The sequence below is a fragment of the Phycomyces blakesleeanus genome (genome assembly GCF_001638985.1).
Source record: "Phycomyces blakesleeanus NRRL 1555(-) unplaced genomic scaffold PHYBLscaffold_23, whole genome shotgun sequence".
NCBI lineage: Eukaryota > Fungi > Mucoromycota > Mucoromycetes > Mucorales > Phycomycetaceae > Phycomyces > Phycomyces blakesleeanus.
This window is the reverse complement of record NW_017265156.1, coordinates 230,785-251,387: the sequence shown is the minus strand read 5'-3', so window position 1 is coordinate 251,387 and position 20,603 is coordinate 230,785. Positions and strand designations below refer to the sequence as shown.

Sequence of the window (20,603 nt, the reverse complement as noted above, 5' to 3'; positions counted from 1 at the left end):
AATGAAACATTGGGCACCTTCCGGCTGTTCTAAGGAAAGTACTAATATATGTATATTTCAAAAAGACAAGAAGACAAAATGCTCCGATTCACAATTCACAATGTAAATATTTCAAATGGGGTACACCATATGTATTGATTCGAATGCTTATATATGCACATATATATATATATATATACAGGTTCATGTTTAATGCTCAATTGTAATTTTGAAATATATATATCTCTTGATATATATTTATCTCCCATCGGCCAGTTAGGTACTGAACAGTCTCTAATTACGGTTTACACAACTTTGCAAAGTAGCAAGAGCAAAACAAAAATAGAATTCTATGGCTCTTGGCTCTGATAAAGAAAAATATGATATTCTAATACTTATTTAAGCAATAAAGCATCAGCCATCCTTTAAAATGTGGATCATAATGTGGCACATCACGTCACTTATATCCTTAGATAAAGTTTACCTGATATAATTTTAATACATAGTCTTGTATATATATATAGATACAATTGACATTTGGATCAAAATGATCCTTTTAGTAGATAAAATATTGATTCCAATAATAGATCCAACAATCTTTAAAAGTGCAATGGTTTCCCCAACAAGCAAAGTTCTACATATATATGTGTGCAGTAGCTGGGGTATTGCAGCTTCAATATATATTTACATAGTGTAAAATAACTGAACTGAGAATCCCCATTACTTAAGCGACATGGATACAGTCTCTTTATAACAAGAATACCTATTTAATGCTCTTATTTTAACTATCGAAATATCCAGGCCGTGTAAGAATTATGAAAAATAAAAAGATAATTATTCAAAGGGTTTATTCTTGACAGATCACTTTAGATAATCAGTGTCTTTTTGTGTTTCTTTTTCTTTTCTTCCTTTCCGCTTTTCAGTTTCAATTCTCCCCTATTTATTGAATGCTGAATACGTTTTTTTTATAGTTGGCAGTTATTTGAGTCATTAGATAACTTCTTCCTCAAGCCAAAGGTTGATCTTGGGCTTCAAATCTTGATCCCCGGTCACAATGTCTAAATAGTACCCATATTCAGTATTATGTGTGACATGAATTTGAAACACTTTTTGGGGCAGGGCCTAAGATCAATTCTTGTACGAAATAAGCTGAGTATCGGGTGGGTATAATGATGAAGATGAGCCTTAATAGAAATGACATCCGACTTAAGGAAGAAGTTCTCTAATATATTGCACATCGGAAAGCCAGCATAATCAAATATCTTTTAATAAGCATGTTTTCTGTCTTTTCAAAAATCCAGATATATGTATATATAATATGCTTTCCAAGGCGTGTTGTTAATGGAAAGTATATGGACTAAGATGGGTTTAAAGCAGCCTTATATTTTTAATTTAACAGAATATAGAAGTTATGAGGATCATTACTATGAGCCTGTTTGTATAAGAGCTAGAATTCTACAAGACCTATATGACTTTTTTTGGGGTTTATATATGGGGTTAACGGAGTCGAAACTCCCCAATGAAAAGGCGGTTTTATAAACAATATAAGCATTAAACTTCTTTAAACCTTCTAAAGCGCGACTTCTTTTGACTTTACTTTATATTTTAAAAACATACATATACTCCCAATTCTGGAGTACAAAGCAAATATCTTGATAAAGATATCTGTTTAAATTGGTATGGGGTTTTATTGTAAGTATTTATTGCCAGGGAGTCTGTACTTTTCCAGAGATCGAATGGACAATATATAGATATCCATATAAATCAAAGCAATAAGTTCCACAAATACCACAATAAGATCTAGGTAGAACAACCAATAATTGGTTACTTCAATCAACACTCTCAAATGCCTCATACTAAGCACTTGCTTCCAAAACGTCATTATCAAAATTTCTCTTGTCCCTCGACCGCAAATATATTTTTTTCTTAGCCACTCCCAAGATTCGATAGATCAATATATATAGATATATAATTATCTCTAGTCTGTTTTTTTTTCTGCCCTATACTTCATTGGTTTATTAGTATATTAAGATCATTTATCTTCAATTAGGCAATGTACATATATATCAAGATAAAAAATAAAATTGAAATAAAAAGGATCATTTTTCTAAATGCTATTGTTACTATTATTACATAGATTTTCTCTATTTATTCTTCTTATTATTTTAATAAATGATACTCAAATAAATCAAATTTGTGAATGTAGTTAGGTCTTATCTAATGTCTTGAAAATATTATCGAATATTGTGAATATATAATTGTGTATGTATATATCAAATTAAAGTGGGTTCGTGCATACCTACATATGTAAATTTTCTTTTTATGTTTTTGGTACGAATAAATTTACATCTTTAACGAATGTCTTATACTTTAATGATTATTAATTGATCCAAAACTTTGCACATTGTATTATATTAGATATCATTGTATCATTCACTCTCTTTTCTCACACAGTCGAATAATTTATGTGTATATTCTGTAGCTAGATAGGTAAAATAGATAAAGTTTCCATGTTTATTTATTAAGGGTTTTTTCTTTTTTACTATATTTTTTTATATGTATAGATTTGTGGGATTCTGATGTATTTTACCCGTTGCCGTTCTATTGAAATAGGTGATTGTGGAGCCGTGTGCGATGGTTTCTTTGTTGTTACAGTTTGTTTGTTCTAAAAAAGGATATTTAAATGTATATTATATAAAGAAATTATAATTTTATAATACTTTTTTTTTTGATATCAGATCTACACAGTGTGTTTTATATATATATATATTTTAACAGATACTTATTATTCTATCATATTATAAATAATCTGTACATTGACCAAAAAAAAGCATCATCACGACAGCTCGCTTGTGAAATTGATCCGTTTAGCGAATATATTATATATTATATATCTTGATACTGATAATGATAGTAATAATACATGTATTTTTTGTACCTAATTTTTCTTTTGATCATACAACCAAGATTGGATACATTTACAGGCCCATTAAAGCAATTAGAGTATAGTGCTCAATATCCAACTCTCTTTATATTAGAAAATAAAATAGACCTCTTGTTTATCATCTAAAGGAAAAGAAAGATAGGCATACATAGACTATCAGACTCCGGAGTACAAGCATTTATTTTTTCCTTAAATTGTGGGGAGATAATAAAAAAAATATTCCCTGTAAGCTAGTCAATCAAACAACCAATCGACAAATCTACCATTAAATCAATAGATCAATAGGTCAATAAATCAATTAAAAAGACAGACAGGGATGTAGACATACATGCAGACAGGGGCACATACAGGCAGGCAGGCAGGTAGGTAGACAGACAAACATGCAGATATTCAATCAGTAAATCTAATTACTTTCAAAAATATTATTCATGAAATAGTGATATGTTTCTTCAGCCAAGACATTCTCTCTTTCTCTATCTATTGATCTATTTATATTATATATATATATATTATTTATTTTTGGTTGATCTGTTCAGATCACCGATACACTCAATAAGCTCTCGGTTAATCGATTACTGCGGCAGTTTTTTTCACTATAGACTATGAACTGTGAACTGTGAGCTGTAGACTTGTCTGTTTGTTTTATTATATTCTTTGTCTTTTGCTTATTTACAGAGTTTCACGGGCCGTGAACACTCCATAAGATAGATCGAAAATGTGTACAAGAGTCATATTCTTTCTATATATATATATTTAATACAAAACGTATGAAGTACTATTATTTATTATTGTATTGCACTCTAATTTATTTCAACTGATTTTATATATAAGAAAAGATATAAGAAATAAAACCCAGAAATCAGTGCAAGCCATTAATTTCGGTGCGGGTATAATTGAACCGATATTTTATTTATGGGGATTATTGTATGTATAGAATAGAGTATATATATTTCTGTAGTGGTGGCAATTATATGTAAGCTAAGCAAGATCAAACAAGGAAATACTTTAAGGTTTAAAAAAGAAAAATTTAGGGTTTATTTTTATATCAAATTCAGAAAAATTAAGATGTACAAAGAAATCATATTTTGTATAAATACTATTTGATTTCCTTTAATCTTTTTTTTTGGCTATTCCCCTCTTCATACCCCCACTCAAGATCATTATCCTCTTTACTATCTGTACTCATAGAAAATCATTAAATTCATATAAAGCTGTAACAATAGAAGCATTAAAATAAAGAAAAATCAAAGCCTTTTTCTTAATTTGCGCATCAACATGCCAGAAAATATACGGGTAGATCAAAAACCAACAGTCTCAGAAAAATATGAAGTCCACCATCATTCATATGCAAATTCGGCAGACACCATAGCCGAAGGTGATGTTGGTGTACAGGGTAGTTATGGCGAAACTGAAGTAAATGCTGTCAATATCGAAGGTACAAATCTCAATAAATAAATAAATTATAAAATTATAATACCAGATCAAGAATCATTCAATAACCCAATACCTTTATATTCATATTTTATTTCTCTAGCTGCCATGGATCAATATGAAGAACTCAAGAGAGAATTAACCACACTTAGTCACAAAACAAGCCATAGCGGAAAACTCGAAGAAGGAAATGCAGTATCAGATGCATTTGATCTTGACGAGTTTCTACATGGTGTCTCTTCCGAAGCTGATAAAGCCGGCCACACAAAGAAGCATCTCGGTGTCGTCTGGAAGAATTTGCTTGTAAAGGTAAAAAATATAAATATTTTTCTTTTCTTTCTTTAAATTCTGTACGTGTGTGTGTATTAATTTCTTTATATCTAAACCATCTATTTTTATTACTCACTTCCTTTTAGGGTGTTGCTGCTGAGGCCAATACTATTGCAACTGTCGCTAGTTTTCCACTCGGATTTCTCCGCTTGTTGATATCCTTTGTGATCAAGTCAAAAGTTCCAGAGAGAACCATCCTTCGAAGTCTCACAGGTTTCTGCAAAGATGGCCAAATGTTGCTTATCCTTGGTCGTCCCGGTGCTGGATGCACTACCCTTCTCAAGATCATTTCCAACTTGCGCAAGTCATACACCACCATTGAGGGTCAGGTGTCTTACGGAGGTATTGATCCAGTAACATTCGCCAACCACTACCGTGGCCAGGTCTGCTACAATGAAGAAGAAGATCAGCACTATCCCACACTTACTGCCAAACAAACTCTTCAATTCGCACTGCGTACAAAGACTCCGGGATCAAGACTGCCCGACGAAACTAGACATGACTTTGTGAACCGGGTTCTCTACATGCTCGGTAACATGCTTGGTCTAACCAAACAGATGGAAACAATGGTCGGAAATGCCTTTGTACGAGGTCTTTCCGGTGGTGAGCGCAAACGTCTCTCAATTGCCGAACAAATGACAACCGCCAGTACAATCAATTGCTGGGATTGCTCTACCCGTGGTCTCGACGCTGCCTCTGCCCTCGATTTTGTCCGATCTCTTCGCATCATGACAGACGTTCTTCACAAGACAACTGTAGCAACATTCTACCAGGCTTCCAACAGCATCTTCAACCTCTTTGACAACATCATTCTCTTGGACGACGGTTATTGTCTTTACTTTGGTCCTGTAGAACAAGCCAAGCCTTACTTTGAAAAAATGGGATTCTTTTGTCCTCCTCGAAAATCTACCCCCGACTTTTTAACTGGTATCTGTAATCCACTCGAAAGAGAATTCCAGCCTGGATACGAAAAATCTGTCCCACAATTTGCACACGAGTTCCAAGACCGTTACCTAGCGTCTGACATATACCGATCCATGATGACTGAGTTGGAAGATTACGAGAACAAATTCACAAACGACAGCCAAGCACAAGTATTCAAACAAGCCATGAATGAGGAACACCAAAAACGTGCTTCAAACAAGGGTCCCTTTATTGCATCATTTTACCAACAGGTCCATGCCCTCTTGATCCGTCAGTACCACCTGATCATCAAAGATCAGCAAGCTCTCTTTTCTCGATACGGCACTATCCTTATCCAGTCTCTCATCACGGCCTCTTGTTTCTTCAAGCTTCCCCTGAGTGGTACCGGCTCGTTCTCTCGCGGTGGTGCTCTGTTCTTTGCTGTCATCTTCAATTCTTTTATCGCACAGAGTGAACTTGTTCGATTCTTGATGGGCCGTCCTGTTCTTGAGAAACATAAGCAATATGCTCTCTATAGACCTTCTGCATTTTACATTGCGCAAATGATTATGGATATTCCTTATGCAATTCTTCAAGGTAAGAAACAATCTATTGATATATCTATATATCTATATATCTATATACATAGCATCAACCTAATTTGTTTTATTATAGTTACTCTATATTCTGTTTGCTCTTACTTTATGATTGGCCTCAACTTGACAGCCGGAAAGTTCTTTACTTTCTACCTCTTGTTGTTTTTTATCAACATGACTATGAACGGTTTCTTCCGTATTTTTGGTGCAATTACCAGAAGTTTCTTTGTGGCCACCCAATTATCTGGTGTTGTGCTTGTTTCAGCAATTACCTATGTTGGTTACAGTAAGTTTTAAAAAATATTACTGTTTCTCATATACACACTATCTCACTCTTTTAATATAATAATAATACTAATAATAACATGATTTTTTTTTACCATGTCCGTAGCCATCCCATACCCAAAAATGCATCCCTGGTTGTACTGGCTTTACTGGGCTAATCCTTTGTCCTATGGATACAAGGCCTTATTGGTTAATGAAATGAACGGCCAGGAGTACACTTGTGAAGGTCCCGGAAACGCTGTTCCCTATGGACCTGGTTATGACAACTGGGACTACAAGGTCTGCACTATGACTGGTGGTGTCCCCGGTCAGAACTACGTCAAGGGTGAAGATTACCTCCTCAAAGCACTTACATACAGATCCTGGGAAGCCTGGGCGCCGGATTTTATTGTCGTCGTTGCCTTCTTCCTCCTGTTTACTCTTATGTGTGCTCTTGCTATGGAATACATTGACTCTAGTGGTGGTGGAAACACTACCAAGTTTTACATTCCCGGAAAGGCCCCCAAGCCTCGCACTGATGAAGAAGAAAACGAGCGTCGCAGACGTCTTGCCAAGATCACTGACGAAATGGACGAAATTTCTACCGGCACTACCTTTTCATGGCAGAATGTCAACTATACAGTTCCAATTCCAGGTGGCAGCTTGCAGCTTCTCGACGGCATCAATGGTATTGTCAAACCCGGTCATCTTACCGCTCTCATGGGATCCTCTGGTGCAGGAAAGACCACTCTTTTGGATGTCTTGGCTCGTCGTAAGACCACCGGTGTGGTCGAAGGCAGTATTTTCCTCAACGGTGAAGCGCTTATGAACGACTTTGAACGTATTACCGGCTACTGTGAGCAGATGGATATTCACCAGCCTGCTGTTACTGTTCGTGAAGCTCTCCGTTTCTCTGCCCAACTTCGCCAAGACGAATCTGTTCCAAAGGCCGAAAAAGATGAATATGTCGAAAAAATTATTCAATTACTCGAGATGGAAGACATCGCCGATGCTCAGATCGGTATGGTTGAACATGGCGCCGGTATTTCTGTTGAAGAACGAAAGCGTCTTACCATCGGTATGGAATTGGTCGGCAAGCCCCAGCTTTTGTTTTTGGATGAACCCACCTCTGGTCTTGATGCCCAAAGCTCTTACAACATCATTCGTTTTATCCGCAAACTTGCTGATGCCGGTTGGCCCGTTCTCTGTACTATCCATCAGCCTTCTGCCATCCTTTTCGGTCACTTTGATCATCTCTTGCTACTCGTTCGTGGTGGAAAGACTGCCTACTATGGCGAGATTGGTCCTGATGCTCACACTATGATTAACTATTTCCAGTCTAATGGTGGCCCCATCTGTCCTCCTGCAGCCAACCCTGCCGAGTACATTCTTGAGGTTGTTGGCGCCGGAACTGCCGGAAAGGCTACACGCGACTGGTCCGAAGTCTGGGCAGGATCCAAAGAGGCCAAGGCTCTTGAGAACGAACTTGCGGATATCGACCGCTCTGCCAATAAGAACCCTACCCGAGAGGCCCGTACCTATGCTGCTTCTCACTGGACCCAGTTCAAGCTTGTTCACAACAGAATGGCTCTAGCATACTGGCGCTCACCCGATTACAACTTTGGTCGTTTCTTGAACATTGTCTTGACTGCTCTCATTAACGGTTTTACTTACTGGAAGCTTGGATCGTCTTCATCGGATATGCAGAATAAGCTCTTTGCTCTCTTCAGTACCTTTATTATGGCTATGACCTTGATTATTCTCTCTCAGCCCAAGTTTATGGTAGAACGTCTTTTCTTCCGCCGTGAATATGCATCTCGCTATTACAGCTGGCTTCCGTGGGGTGTGTCGACTGTCTTGGTTGAGATTCCTTATGTGTTTGTATTTGCTGCCTTCTTCTTGTTCTGCTTCTACTGGACCACTGGCATGACCAACACTGCCGAGGCTGGAGGTTACTTTTACATTATGCTTGTATTCCTTGTTCTCTGGGCTGTCACTCTTGGTTTCGTTATTGCTGCCGCCTCTGAGCTTCCTACCATGGCTGCCGTTATTAATCCTCTGGTCATGTCTTTGCTCATTCTTTTCTGCGGTCTCATGCAGCCCGAGTCTGCTATGCCGACTTTCTGGAGAAGATGGATGTACTGGATCGATCCGTTCCACTACTATGTTGAAGGTCTTGCGGTAAACGAACTTGAACATCTGACGGTTGTGTGCACAGACGACAATCTCCTCAAGTTCACTCCTCCCCCTGGTCAGACCTGCGGTCAATATATGACCAACTACTTCTCATATGGAGGACTAGGTTATATCGCTAACCCTGATGCTGTCCAGCCTGAACAGTGCGGTTACTGTACTTACAGCTCAGGCGAGCAGTATTACTCGGCTGTTTATGGCTGGAGTGCTTCTCACAAGTGGCGTAACTTTGGTATCATTATCTGTTTCTTTGCATTTAATACCATTGTGTTCCTTTTGTTGGTTTTCTGGAGAAGAAGAGGAAGACGATAAATATATATATATAGACGAGGCGCATATGGGTGTATTTATGTATTAAAAACATATCTAATTAGTATTTTCTTTCTTCCTATATTTTCATACATGCAATGTAATGTAATGTATATATTTATTACATTATACTACTACTATTATTCTTATTATCATCATTTTCTCTCTCTTTTTATTATTCTATACTTCTCTAAAGTAACCTAAAGGTCTTAATTGTACTATCTTTCTATACCTGTAAACATTTTAATGTTATAATAAAAAATTATTTATCATAATTGCTTTTTAATGTGTTGTGATTCAACAATAAGAAATGTGTTTATTCAGAGAGAGAGAGAGAGAGAGAGAGAGAGATATTCTTTGACTTTTACTATGATTCTCTTACCGCTAATACAAACTATTCAATAGTGTGCTGGGTTGTATTGTACTGTATTAGACTGTAAAGAACAGTCAGTTACTTTACATGTATAATTTCGCAGAAAGATAGATTTCTTTCTAACGTAAAATGGAAGCAATAAGAAGATGTTTTCGTTGTCTATTAATATTACTTAATAAAAGAAAAACCTTGATTTTCTTCTCATTATATTAAACCAAAAAAACAACAACAACAAAAAATACTCATTACAAATCATACATTATTCATATGATATAAGCTGGTGACCCTTGAGTGCAATGATTATATGAATACACATTCGATAAGCATTAGACCAAATCAAAATTATAACCATTAACAAAAAAAAACCGAGAGACAACTTTGTCTAGATTATGTAAAAGTAAACAAGTAAATAAATAAGTAAATAAGTGCACACTGACTGCACATGAGTAGCCAAGAACAATTCTTAAACAAATGTAGCCTTTTTTTATATTTGTCCGTAAGAAACATGGTAGTCACCTACCTCAAGTATATTCAGTCTTGGCCTTGTATGTTACACTGTAAAATAGCTTTAGAACACATACAGAGAAACCGAGATATATATATATATATATACATAGGAAGTAAACGAACTATCATGAAATTTAACTTCAAACGAAAACGACATTTAATAAATCTAATGGTTAGATTATATGAATTTTTCTTTTCTTTTCTCTATAGTCGAATAATATTAGGATTCATCTGCGATATCATAGAAGTATGTAGTGGATGAAGATTACAGAGGTCTGGAATATTTCTTATACTATTATTTTTTTGGTATTTATATCTTTCCAATTAATAAAAGCCATTTTTTAATAACTATTACTGACACTTGTCAAATTAACAAGTACGAAAAAACAACTTCTGCACTTTTGATATATTCGAGTATCTTCATTATAGTAATATCATTTGGATTTATTTGGTGTTAACCAGTTCTGTCAACTTTATATACGTCATGAGAATGGACCCATTCTAACAAAAAAAACATCGTCAAAAGGTTTTAAGTGGCTAGACTTTTATTAGCTTTAATACGTACTGTATTATCAAAGAGAAAAATATATATTGAGTATTAAGGAAAATCTTATGAAATCTATACCCAAAAAAGTCTCTTATAATAGTTTTGAAGACGATTATTCAAAGTATATACTTAAAAGCATGTACAGAAACATTAATGGTGTAGAAACAGCTTTTATAGCAGTGAAAAATTGATTATATATTTTATCGTATCCAGTATATACGGCTCGTTTCTCAAAAGTCTAGTACTAGCTGTGGAAGAATACTTTCAAGATGTTCGATATCGATCTGACGAGAATCCTCTTCTGGAATTCCAGGTCTTCTAACTTGACTAGAGGCCCTATGAACAGCCTCTACATATAACAAACACCCACGCCCATATGAGTATATACATTTATACACATATCTTTTTTTGCTCAATTCACTTCACCACTTTGGTAATAAAATAACGAGAAAATATACCACTTTTATATATATTGTTTTCATATATATATATATGTAAGTGGTATTATTATTATTCTTTACCTGTTGTGAACAGTTTCAGGAATTCGCCTGAGAGCAATAGTGCATTTTTGTGAACTAATATATGAATGAGTCAATCATTCATAATTTCTCAAGTCAATCAGATTAAAATACTTTTGACATTTCTTCCTGCCCAGGTCTTTTTGAACAAGGCATGAACGGTTTCCTGTGGATGTAAATGTTTAGATTGTGTTTGATTTGTATTTTGACCTACCGTTGGGAAAGCTGGCACACGCTGTTTCTTTTTTACTCGACCCTTCCCCTTTTTCTTTTTTCTCTCTTTCATTCCTTTAGCTTGCATTTAGGCCTTTTAGTTAAAGCATACAAGGAGTTTCCATGTGACGTTATTCTCCTTTAGCGGCTTGTATGAATTCCACCCAAAAAAAGAAAGAGAAAAAAAAAGAAAAAAAAATTCATTCACGAACGGAACAGCTACATTACTGCACACGCACAAAGACTTTTAAGCACCCATCTGATTCGAAAAAAAAGATGGAATCGTGCCTTTAATTCAAAATGAGACTATCGTTTTTCACTCAATTCATCAATTAAAAGATTCCAACTCAACATTCGTCAAAGCATGTCCATAAAACTTGTATGTCAAAATAAAAAACAAAAATAAAAAACATAATAGTGGCTTTATTTCTCAATACAGCCAGTATTTATTCTTAGTGTGAATGAGTGTATGGCCTAGTGTTACTTTTATTGCTAACATTTCTCTTGCACATATACCCAAATTTTCATATGGTTATCTATTGTGTTTGACAATATAATCGAAATATATTGGTTGTTATTCTGATGTTCCGATTACCACTAACATTTTGTTTATATAGTTTAGCCCATCTTTAATAGTATCTAGAACATTTACTCTAATAATACATGTCTTTAATGTTAGTTCTTTGTAAGTATCCCTTTGTTACAATACATATATTTCAAACATATCAACTCATATATTCACAAATTACATTTACCCCCATATTCCTGTCCGCTCTGTATGTACATCAAAATATCCCTACAATAATCATATATTCTATTCACTTTATAGTATCCCATACAAATCTTTGATATAGCCCATAATACTAAAACCGCAAAATGGCACACAAAATACAGACTCATAGTAATGGTTCTCACAGTATTTAGATTATTTTGAAAACACTCTGTGTTAAATGATTACAGGACGTGCCGTTCACAGTGAAATCCATCTTTTAAGGTTACGCATTTTCCAACGGGAATAGCCTAAATATCCGTATTAATCGGTTTTTATAGTAGAAAACATTGACATTTCGATCAATATTTGAGCAATTAATACCAAATAACTTTTACATTGTGGATCATAATATGCACCACCAAGTTACCTATACATACAAAAAAAAATTTGCTTAGTGGATTTATATGTATAGTGGATTTTCTGTTTAAAAGTCATTTTTTGAGCGAAATAAATTGACATTTTGATCAATATTTGAGTAATTAGTACCAAACAACTTTTAAATTGTGGATCGTAACATGCCCTACCAGCTTTATTATGCATACAAAAGAGCTTTGCTTAGTCAATTTATATGTATAGCGGATTCTCTGTTTAAAAGTCGTTTTTAGAGCTGTGGTATACACACCACAATTGAGTGAAGAACAGACTCCACAACTAAACATTGGTTCCTTCTTGCTAATGAACCTGGTAAGCTAACAATCTCCGGAACTGTTACACACCTGGCACATGTACACTACACACTCATACAGTGTAAACCAACCATTACACAACAGGGATTTTAACAGTAACAGATAAAAACAATATTATTTTATGTCTTAAATAAATAACACTTTATAGTATTTACTTTTACCAATATTGAGATATTAACTCCTAAACAATCCCGAATACTTCATTGTCAACTCTTCTGATAACTTTGGCCCCTTTATCGTTACATTTGATTATGAATTGTGATGAATTGAGCTGAATTACACCCCTTCATCGACTCTTTGGCAAGGTTGGTTTATGATCTGGAATATGTGAGCCAAAGCCTAAACAGACGAGATATCTGATAATTGTCTCTCTACAGATGAATATTTTTATTTACTTTAAAGAGGCTCTTCGCCTAGAGTATGCGGCAAATCGGGTCCTTTCGAACCACTTGCACAAATTATATTTCTGTCTTCTCACTAATCTTTCTAGGTCCTACAAGCCGCTTTCTTGGGTCTGAAGATTTTATTTTAACTATTCTCAATGATGTGCTTGACATTGGACAGGCTCATGCCAACAGCCCATGAAATCTGAATTACTTTGACATCTGCTTAATGCATGTACACAATGCATTCGTCTTAGTAGGAATCCTATTTCTCAAAAGGAACATGTGTGTTTTCTGATGATGTGTCTTGCATGTTGGATTAGATTATTAAAATGAGCAAGAAAACAATGCTCATGCTTTTATTTTTTGCGAGTGTCAAAACGATTTAGATTGTGAGTCTTTAATCTTTTGACAGAGTAATTAAAAACTAGAGTTGACTTTAATAGATAGATTTCAAAAACGCGTATAATAATATTATATACTATTTCACTTCATTTGTTTAAATAAAGTATATGTAACTTTGATTTTATTAAGGTCTTTTATATATTGATAAAAAAAATTAAAAAAAAAACAATTAAAGTCGGTGAACACTCAAGCCTAGAGCTTTGCTGAGCGGGTTCAAGGTGGTACCTTGGCTTTACTTTATCTAAATATTCAAAAAAGTTAAGATTAGTATATTGTCAATGAATGTTTTTATTTATTTATTACATACCTGCTATAAATAAAAATATTGCTTATCTTGAGGTATGGTCAGCTCAAGATTCTCTCGCAAAAACGAGAGAGACCCGGTTGGAGATTATTATCACCTTAATAAGCCGCTAGGCAGATAGAGCCACTGGCTAGCACACAAAAGTGTAAGGTGTGTTCGCCACTACGTCCCACCAAGCGTTTAAGTCAGAAAACCCTCAGAGTTTCCCACGTTTTGTATAAGAGAAAAAAAGCAGCATCCGCCATCGACATTACAATCAGATTATGCAACAGGACCTCCTCCCCAACCGAGGTTGAGAAATTAAGGCCGCTTACAAATGCCACGTCATGCGCAGAAGACTTGAGATGACTACAATCTAACATCGAACACGCATGGCAGAAAACCCTCAGATCCCTACGAAATACGCGAGGCATAGACTGACAAGCTCTATACCGCATCGATAATTAAGCATAATTACCGGGACCACAGCTTATTATTGACTTGCATCTTTGTACAAGATAGAATGATAATATCTGATTTTACTGTATCAATTAAAATGGAGAAGATACAAACCGCGAGTAAAGAAGAAAATTAAAAAATCCCATTCACTCCCCCGTTTTAAAAGAAAAATTTTTTTTCTTCAAAGCCATCTGGGCGTAAAAGTAAAAGTCACGGCGCATAAAATAAACATCGGGTTCTGAACAAAAAATGCGCCCATATTCTTTTATCAGCATGTGATATATATAAGCCTCTCAAATACCAGTGAAGAAGTACTATTTTGCAAAACGACTCTTATAAGTAATACGTTATATAATTGAGTCAATCGTAATAGCAATTACAGCTATTGTATATTGATCGGTTTACTTGTAATAATGCAATTGAAAGTACATTTTAACTTTTTATTTCTTTTTTATTTTATTTTCATAAATATTCGAGTCGTAGAGATGTTTTAAATGGAGTTGTTAAATAAACCAATTATTTGGATTCCACATTGAAATTCCAAGTTACATGATTTAATAAATATATATACGTTTTTTGAAAGTATATTTCTAGCAAGAAGAAGTTGTATGCTACGTAAATATTAGTCTTTACATATAGACAGCTTAATATCTCTCACTCATAAATAAACAAATCCTTTGGGAGGCTTATATATATCACATGCTGATAAAAGAATATGGGCGCATTTTTTGTTCAGAACCCGATGTTTATTTTATGCGCCGTGACTTTTACTTTTACGCCCAGATGGCTTTGAAGAAAAAAAATTTTTCTTTTAAAACGGGGGAGTGAATGGGATTTTTTAATTTTCTTCTTTACTCGCGGTTTGTATCTTCTCCATTTTAATTGATACAGTAAAATCAGATATTATCATTCTATCTTGTACAAAGATGCAAGTCAATAATAAGCTGTGGTCCCGGTAATTATGCTTAATTATCGATGCGGTATAGAGCTTGTCAGTCTATGCCTCGCGTATTTCGTAGGGATCTGAGGGTTTTCTGCCATGCGTGTTCGATGTTAGATTGTAGTCATCTCAAGTCTTCTGCGCATGACGTGGCATTTGTAAGCGGCCTTAATTTCTCAACCTCGGTTGGGGAGGAGGTCCTGTTGCATAATCTGATTGTAATGTCGATGGCGGATGCTGCTTTTTTTCTCTTATACAAAACGTGGGAAACTCTGAGGGTTTTCTGACTTAAACGCTTGGTGGGACGTAGTGGCGAACACACCTTACACTTTTGTGTGCTAGCCAGTGGCTCTATCTGCCTAGCGGCTTATTAAGGTGATAATAATCTCCAACCGGGTCTCTCTCGTTTTTGCGAGAGAATCTTGAGCTGACCATACCTCAAGATAAGCAATATTTTTATTTATAGCAGGTATGTAATAAATAAATAAAAACATTCATTGACAATATACTAATCTTAACTTTTTTGAATATTTAGATAAAGTAAAGCCAAGGTACCACCTTGAACCCGCTCAGCAAAGCTCTAGGCTTGAGTGTTCACCGACTTTAATTGTTTTTTTTTTAATTTTTTTTATCAATATATAAAAGACCTTAATAAAATCAAAGTTACATATACTTTATTTAAACAAATGAAGTGAAATAGTATATAATATTATTATACGCGTTTTTGAAATCTATCTATTAAAGTCAACTCTAGTTTTGAATTACTCTGTCAAAAGATTAAAGACTCACAATCTAAAGCGTTTTGACACCCGCAAAAAATAAAAGCATGAGCATTGTTTTCTTTCTCATTTTAATAATCTAATCCAACATGCAAGACACATCATCAGAAAACACACATGTTCCTTTTGAGAAATAGGATTCCTACTAAGATGAATGCATTGTGTACATGCATTAAGCAGATGTCAAAATAATTCAGATTTCATGGGCTGTTGGCATGAGCCTGTCTAATGTCAAGTACATCATTAAGAGAATAGTTAAAATAAAATCTTCAGACCCAAGAAAGCGGCTTGTATGACCTAGAAAGATTAGTGCAAGTGGTTCGAAAGGACCCAATTTGCCGCATACTCTAGGCAAAGAGCCTCTTTAAAGAAAATAGAAATATTCACCTGTAGAGAGATAATTATCAGATGTCTCGTCTGTTTAGGCTTTGGTTCCCATATTCCAGATCATAACCCAAACTTGCCAAAGAGTCAATGAAGGGGTGTAATTCAGCTCAATTCATCACAATTCATAATCAAATGTAACGATAAAGGGGCCAAAGCTATCAGAAGAGTTTACAATGAAGTATTCGAGATTTTTTATGGTTAATATCTGAATATATGGAAAAGTGGATACTGTGAGTGTTGTTTATTAAAGAGTTTTTTTGTGGGGAGTCTTTTGCTCAAATAATTGGTGAGCCTCTATTGCCATAAAGCAGAAGAGGGCGTTGCGACTTGTATTTGTATTTTATTTGCTTTATAATGTTTTTGAGAGTTTTTTATTTTATAAAGTAAAAAAATGGTACGAACACAAGAAAGCACATCCCGTAGCCATCTCTTCGCAAAGAGGTTGGACAGATCTGAAGGCTTCTTGGCTCTACCGGGGAGGGAGTGACCTAAAGCCAAGCAGAGAATGACAGAGAAAAAGTTGGGAAGACATTCTGGGTTACAGCGGAAACAGAGAGGGAGAAGAAAGAGCAAAGAGTGACCAAGAGGAGGAGGAGGAGGAACAAGCAGAGGTTCTGACCGAGTCCTGGAAGGAAAGACTGGGAACTCATTGTCATGCCCCGTGCAACGACAATAAGATTCATGATGAGGATATCAGCATAATCTCATTACCATGACTCGCTCCCTAGCAATGAGAGAAAGGGAACATGGGTAGAAGTAGTGACCGAAAGGGTGGGTGGGGACATAGAAGGGACAGCGACATAGTGACAAACTCTTCACACTATCTTCCCCGACCAAAGCGGGATAAATGCGAAAGAGCCGTGTATTTATTAAAGAGACAAAATAATATTATGGAATGGCGTATTAAAGTTGAAAAGAGATAAGAAATGCGTCTCATTAATAACTAATTTAGAATATCAGGAAGAAGAAAAGACAAAATCCCAGAGAGGAAGGAAGCAAAAACAAAAGAAGAAAAAGTGAACAAATAAAAGAGGAGAAAGTAGAAAGTAGAAAGATCACAAGAGTTGAAGAATTTGTCTAGGAGATGGGAGGGCTGAAAGAAAAATTGTAGCTATGTGTTCACAGAGGCACTTACATTGGCAGGGGCGAAAGGCACATCATCAAATATTGTTCGCCAGTGTGCTTCCCAAACCGCGACAAGCATGCCATTTAAAACATGCTAATATTTAATATGAGGAGAGGAGCGAGGGAAGTTGAGAGCATAAAAAGCACAAAGGATTGTGAATGGGCGGCTGCGACACTGTGGAGTCCACCTGTTCAATCTCATAGTCCAAACCCACATTTTGCGGGTGCAAGTGGACAAGATCAAAGATCAGAAGGACTTTCATCGGAAAGGTGACATGCGTGGGACTGATTGGCGGGAATTTTGATTGGGAGGAGGGGATAGGATTGAAAGTGCCATATGAACCATCGTGGGAAGCGGAAGGACTTGAGGGTGAAAGGTATATAGCAGAAAAGAAGGGGCGTATGATATGCGTATGGGTGTCAATAATACGGAAGAGTCTGATGATGAGGATTGGACACGTTGGTTGTGAAAATAGAGGCAGACGGGAAAAGAAAAGAAGTAAATGATTGCAGTAGAAAGCATCAGGAATCAACAATTGATGAAAGCGAAAGTTAGAAAGAAAAGTATTAGATGATAAAGAGTGACGTATACCGCTAAGAGGAAGGAATAAACATGAAGCAAAAGAAAAGGAAAGATAATATAGAAGGGAAGGGAAATGAGTTTTTGCGACGGGTAAAGAAGAAAAAGAAAGTGGGATCAAGTACCAGGAAAGGGAAAGCCAAAGAGTACATAGAAATATGGGTTCGCGGCCAACGGATATGAAAAGAGAGAGAGAGTAGCATGAGCAAGAAAAAGAAGAGGAAGGAGCCATCAAAATTGAAGAGGATATTTTTAAGCAACTGCATCTATGAGACCCAGTCCTTCGGTACAATCAAAACATAGTCTCCCACGAGATAAGGCAATGCTTCATCAGGAAGCATCGCCCCCTAATGCTGATAGTACTTTGCTCATTGAGGTACGTATACCGTAGGACTGATGAACATTTATATAAATCATGCGTACAGCATCATACATAACTAATGAGAATGTGGAACTCAATCCACATATATTAATTGTCCAAGTGTACACATATCCTTGGCTTTTAAGGACATGATGCATAGCTTCTCGCAGCAACTTCGGTTTTTCATGTCGTTTTTTTGGCTTTGTTTGCAGAATTGCAGCAATAATACAGTACTTAATCAATGTCTAATTTTTTATGTTTGAATACTAGTCTGAAGTCAACTTTAAAACCAATTCTGTTTTCCTCAGTTCCATACTGCCCGACTTTTTTTTTGTCGATTCTACTGGTACTGACTCTATGGCCTTGAATATTATATTATTGTTTTTGATATTAAGAAGCCATGCGAAGAAAGGGATACAGATTTGTGATTCATAATCCTTTTCAGTTACTTTCGTCATGTCTTTTTATATTTATAATAAATTGCTTGTTGTCGAATGCGCCCAGAAAAAAAGTCGATTATTTGCAACTGCTTAAAGGTATGCTCATCGATATTTGGTTAGATTGATATAAAATTAAAGGCTTGACGAGCTTTGAAATACGAGTGATCCTTCGAAAGCGTTCCGTAAACGGAATCCCACGTTTTACGTAATACATCCAGATTGGAATGAAGCTTACGTCTAAAAACACCTTTTTGAATTGGCTGTAATGCTTTATTATAGACCTATTAGTCGGTATTACATAGTTTTTTTTTCTGGCCATGGTATGAGCTATTCGCAGTATCCATGATTTCGGAGAGACCAGCATACATGCATTTCCTTTCACGAACTCTCAAATCGTCACTTTTATTGTATCTATTAGGAGCTCCCCACATCTTCATAAAGTGTTTTCTGTATGCAAATTGTTTCATCTTTCGTCTCTGGAAAAGTGTTACTAGATCTGCCGCCTGTATCGCTTGTATATTCTTCAGCTGCCGTTGAAGAATGATCAATTTCGGCATCGAACTCTTTGTTGAGTCTTTGGGTTTATTTTGATTTTGATTCTTTCTCTAGCATTTTTTCTCATACAAACTCTGCAAAAACTTTGTTGTAGCCGCCTCTGATGGTTTTTAAATCTATATAGTTTACAAGCTCAGAAAAGCGGATAAAATCAGGTTTCTGGACAAGGCGACTACTGGCCACATTAAACGTAGTCTTAAACTTGTCGTAAGTTTTGTTGTCACTTTTTGAGCTACTTGGTGTAGATACTTTTTTTTTTAAAAAAAAGAGGTATGATCAAAATGTGCTCAGCCAATCAAATTAACTCTTTTTCTGTCCATACCGACCGTTTTCACAGTAATTTTACACGCATTCATAGGAGTTAACTAGGCTTTACGATGGTGCTTTTTTGTAAGCTTGAACAAAGCATTTATCAAGGAACCCAATGAAATTTCTGAATCTCAATAGCTCTTCATTTTCCTGGATGATATCTGTATTTTTGCTCCCCAGACTTGGTTGCCTTTAGTAAAGACTGGTACAGCGCGCCGTATTTTTTTTTACCATGTCGTACAGCTTGCATAATAAGCCCTTGCTTATTCAGGGCTCTTCCAAAGATTCATCGCCAGCCAAGCTACAATTTTGAGAGTCATGAATAATCTATGTATACATCGGCACCATGTATTCATGAGACTTGGACAATGTTTGAATGACATTGTTCAAGGCACATGTTGTAATGCCTAAATGAAGACGTTTTCTAAGGCAGAATTACTGTATTTATATAATATTAAAGAAAATAAGTAAAAGTGTAATCAACTGTGCAGAACACTTCTAAGGTGCTATAATTTATTAATAGTATTAATAATATTGCATAGTTTAGCTACCCCATCATCAATGCAATTACAAAAAAAATGAGAACCGGCTAAAGAAAGTTGTTTGAGCCTTGCTCTGCAAGATCACATATTTTGATCCTCCCCCCCCCCCCCCCCTTTTTTTTTTAAAAAAAAAAGCTTTAATCCAATAATATTGCTTAAAGTTTTGGTCTTTTTGAACTGACAACTCCACACAAACAGTACAAAGACAAAAAAAATATTACGCTATATGTATGAAAGAAGGGGTACTTCCAAGTATATGTACACTTTATTCAAAGGCGTTTATGTGAATAGAAAGAAACAATTTAGCAACTTTGCATGTATAGGATAACAATAAGCCAGTCCACAAGTATCTTATTCTCAAAAAAAAGTTGATCAAGTTGCAATTTTCAACATCACCTTTAAACCTTATGATAGATATAAGGATCAAGAAGAGTTGATTATAAAAAAAAAGGTGTGTTTCGACATAGACAAGATTGAAATCGAAGTGATT

At 35.5% G+C, this 20,603-nt stretch overlaps 5 protein-coding genes across 5 annotated transcripts; 2 read left to right on the top strand and 3 right to left on the bottom strand.

Annotated features, from left to right (window-relative positions):
• Positions 1-4,057: 4,057 nt before the first annotated feature.
• Positions 4,058-9,222, top strand: PHYBLDRAFT_182990 (hypothetical protein). Its single transcript, XM_018438702.1, has 5 exons — positions 4,058-4,358; positions 4,458-4,663; positions 4,771-6,184; positions 6,263-6,469; positions 6,575-9,222. Exons 1-5 carry the CDS (start codon positions 4,199-4,201, stop codon positions 8,950-8,952), a joined length of 4,365 nt encoding a protein of 1,454 aa, XP_018286923.1. The 5' UTR covers positions 4,058-4,198; the 3' UTR covers positions 8,953-9,222.
• A 1,129-nt stretch (positions 9,223-10,351) lies between these two features.
• Positions 10,352-11,193, bottom strand: PHYBLDRAFT_188491 (hypothetical protein). Its single transcript, XM_018439519.1, has 4 exons — positions 11,109-11,193; positions 11,009-11,060; positions 10,898-10,951; positions 10,352-10,725 (listed from the first exon to the last, which is right to left on the bottom strand). Exons 1-4 carry the CDS (start codon positions 11,178-11,180, stop codon positions 10,607-10,609), a joined length of 297 nt encoding a protein of 98 aa, XP_018286922.1. The 5' UTR covers positions 11,181-11,193; the 3' UTR covers positions 10,352-10,606.
• Positions 11,194-13,468: 2,275 nt separating this feature from the next.
• Positions 13,469-14,202, bottom strand: PHYBLDRAFT_159966 (hypothetical protein). Its single transcript, XM_018434091.1, has 2 exons — positions 13,661-14,202; positions 13,469-13,594 (listed from the first exon to the last, which is right to left on the bottom strand). Exon 1 carries the CDS (start codon positions 14,092-14,094, stop codon positions 13,843-13,845), a length of 252 nt encoding a protein of 83 aa, XP_018286921.1. The 5' UTR covers positions 14,095-14,202; the 3' UTR covers positions 13,469-13,594; positions 13,661-13,842.
• Positions 14,203-14,962: 760 nt separating this feature from the next.
• On the top strand, positions 14,963-15,696 carry PHYBLDRAFT_159965 (hypothetical protein). The gene is made up of 2 exons (XM_018434090.1): positions 14,963-15,504; positions 15,571-15,696. The coding sequence occupies exon 1, from the start codon at positions 15,071-15,073 to the stop codon at positions 15,320-15,322; it is 252 nt and encodes an 83-aa protein (XP_018286920.1). The 5' UTR covers positions 14,963-15,070; the 3' UTR covers positions 15,323-15,504; positions 15,571-15,696.
• Positions 15,697-17,312: 1,616 nt separating this feature from the next.
• On the bottom strand, positions 17,313-19,618 carry PHYBLDRAFT_149884 (hypothetical protein; the record flags this gene model as incomplete). The annotated part of the gene is made up of 6 exons (XM_018432363.1): positions 17,313-17,420; positions 17,515-17,764; positions 18,867-18,988; positions 19,137-19,281; positions 19,336-19,510; positions 19,585-19,618. The coding sequence occupies 6 exons, from the start codon at positions 19,616-19,618 to the stop codon at positions 17,313-17,315; spliced, it is 834 nt and encodes a 277-aa protein (XP_018286919.1).
• Between the last annotated feature and the right edge of the window lie 985 nt (positions 19,619-20,603).